Source organism: Myotis davidii, unplaced genomic scaffold, assembly GCF_000327345.1.
Source record: "Myotis davidii unplaced genomic scaffold, ASM32734v1 scaffold295, whole genome shotgun sequence".
Lineage (NCBI taxonomy): Eukaryota > Metazoa > Chordata > Mammalia > Chiroptera > Vespertilionidae > Myotis > Myotis davidii.
This window is the reverse complement of record NW_006286683.1, coordinates 412,867-414,919: the sequence shown is the minus strand read 5'-3', so window position 1 is coordinate 414,919 and position 2,053 is coordinate 412,867. Positions and strand designations below refer to the sequence as shown.

The 2,053-nt window shown below is 54.5% G+C and overlaps 1 protein-coding gene across 1 annotated transcript in view; it reads left to right on the top strand.

The window, feature by feature from the left end:
* Positions 1 to 2,053, top strand: part of DISC1 (disrupted in schizophrenia 1) — a 107,366-nt gene that overhangs the window by 94,643 nt on the left and 10,670 nt on the right. Inside the window, 1 exon segment of the mRNA XM_015560585.1 lies at positions 172 to 232. Coding sequence (XP_015416071.1) covers positions 172 to 232 — 61 coding nt within the window.

Genomic DNA, 2,053 nt, shown 5'->3' with positions numbered 1-2,053 from the left:
TCCGGCTCTGACTCGGGCCCCAGCCATCACTCCAGGCGGCCACGCCCACGGATGCACGCGTTTTGCAAGCCTGGGATGCGGCCTGACCCAGTGCCTTTGGCGTTCGGCTTCGACTGAATTGTTCTGGGCTTGGCTCCGTCTTTGCATCCACTCTGGGCGTTTGTTTTGCAGAAGCCAGTGTGAAGGAGGAGGCCGAGAGGTACATGGACGCGCTGGAGGGCAAGCTGCGCAGGTAGGGACGGCGACCCCCGCGTTCCAGACTCCACGCACGTCTGTGTCCTGTGTTCTGACGGCACAGGGTGAGGCCGAGCAAAGGCTAGCAAGTTCGTGACAGAAGAAGCAGGGGCCACACAAACACCTCCCGGCCCCTCCCCCTCTATTAAACGTAAACGGGTTAAAATGCCACACGTGTCCGGCCGAGATCAGGGCTCTCTCTCATGTTCTGTAAGGAGAGAGAAACCTTCGGTTTGTTTCATTGAGGTTCCCCGCCTTGGTCTGTTTTTCTTTTCTTTATTCGCGTCTCATGGACGCGGGCCCAGCTCCTGCCACAGGAGAATTCCCATCTCAGGGTTCTGTGTTGAGTCCTGATGCTGCCCCAGCATGACATTCCTGGTTGCTCACTCTTTTATTTTTAACCCAAGGACGAGTTCAGAGTTGGGACACGTCAGGGACACCGCGGCCCGTCCAGATGTTTCTGGTTTTGCAGACGGGGAAACCACCACCGGGGCTGCTTCTCGCCCAGGAAGCGGGTCTGAGCGCGTACGGCGTGCGGCTTCTCGGCCGGTCCAGCTTCGTGCAGACGGTCGCGCTGCTATTTTGGAAATTCTTAAGTTGCTCTTTAATCAGGCCGCGCCTAGACCAGTGATGGCGAACCTAGGACACGCGTGTCAGAGGTGACACGTGAACTCATTTTTTGGGTTGATTTTTCTTTGTTAAATGGCATTTAAATATATAAAATAAATATCAAAAATATAAGTCTTTGTTTTACTCTGGTTGCAAATATTAAAAAATTTCTCTATGTGACACGTCGCCAGAGTGAAGTTAGGGTTTTTCAAAATGCTGACACGCCGAGCTCAAAAGGTTCGCCGTCACTATCCTAGACCTTTCTCTGCTCAGATGATGCCGTCGCTGAAACACGGTGAGAGGCGATGAGGGGGGCGCCTCGCTGAGCCGTGGGCTCAAAAGGTTCGCCATCACTGAACTAGACCTTTCTCTGCTCAGACGATGCCGTCGCTGAAACACGGTGAGAGGCGACGAGGGGGGCGCCTCACCGAGCCGTGCTCTGCTCTGCGGGGCAAGCAGGTGCTGCCGGCGTCCCTCTGCTGCTTGGGAAGCAGGGTCTGACCGAGGGCTGGTACCTCCCGGCCTCGGCCCTGACGTGGGAGGAAGGTGGTCGTCAGAGAGCGTGGGGTCAGGAGGCCTGTGGGCCAGAGGCGCCCTCCGAGGAAATGGCTCCCCTCCTTAGCGAGGGGGATGCTCACCTGGGCTCCTGCTTAGAGAGGGGGGTGCTCACCTGGGCTCCTGCTTAGAGAGGGGGGTGCTCACCTGGGCCAGGTGTGCTCTGCACCCGCCGCCTCCTCTCTGGTTCCCAGACAGGTTTCTGCGTGTTCCTTTTAAAAATATTTATTTTTATTGATTTCAGAGAGGAAGGGAGAGGGAGAGAGAGACAGAAACATCCAAGATGAGAGAGAATCCTGGATGGGCTGCCTCCTGCACGCCCCCCGACTAGGCATGGAGCCCGCAACCCGGGCGTGTGCCCTTGACCGGGAATGGAACCGTGACCTCCTGGTTCCTATGTCTCAACCTCTGAGACATACCGGCTGCGCTTCCTGTAATAAATCTTAATACATACTTGTTCCCCCTAATGGTTGTGATTCTCTGCTGAAAGCTGACTGACATACTCATTAAACCTATTTTTCTCCTTGCTGCTTCCTTCTCTAATTTCATTAGAAGCCTGCCTTCTTCGATCTTTTAAAGGACAAATGGAAAATCTCTTCTAAATTTTTCTTTCATTTCTTAAAGAAAATCACACTCAGAGGGCCTTCCCTCTGAA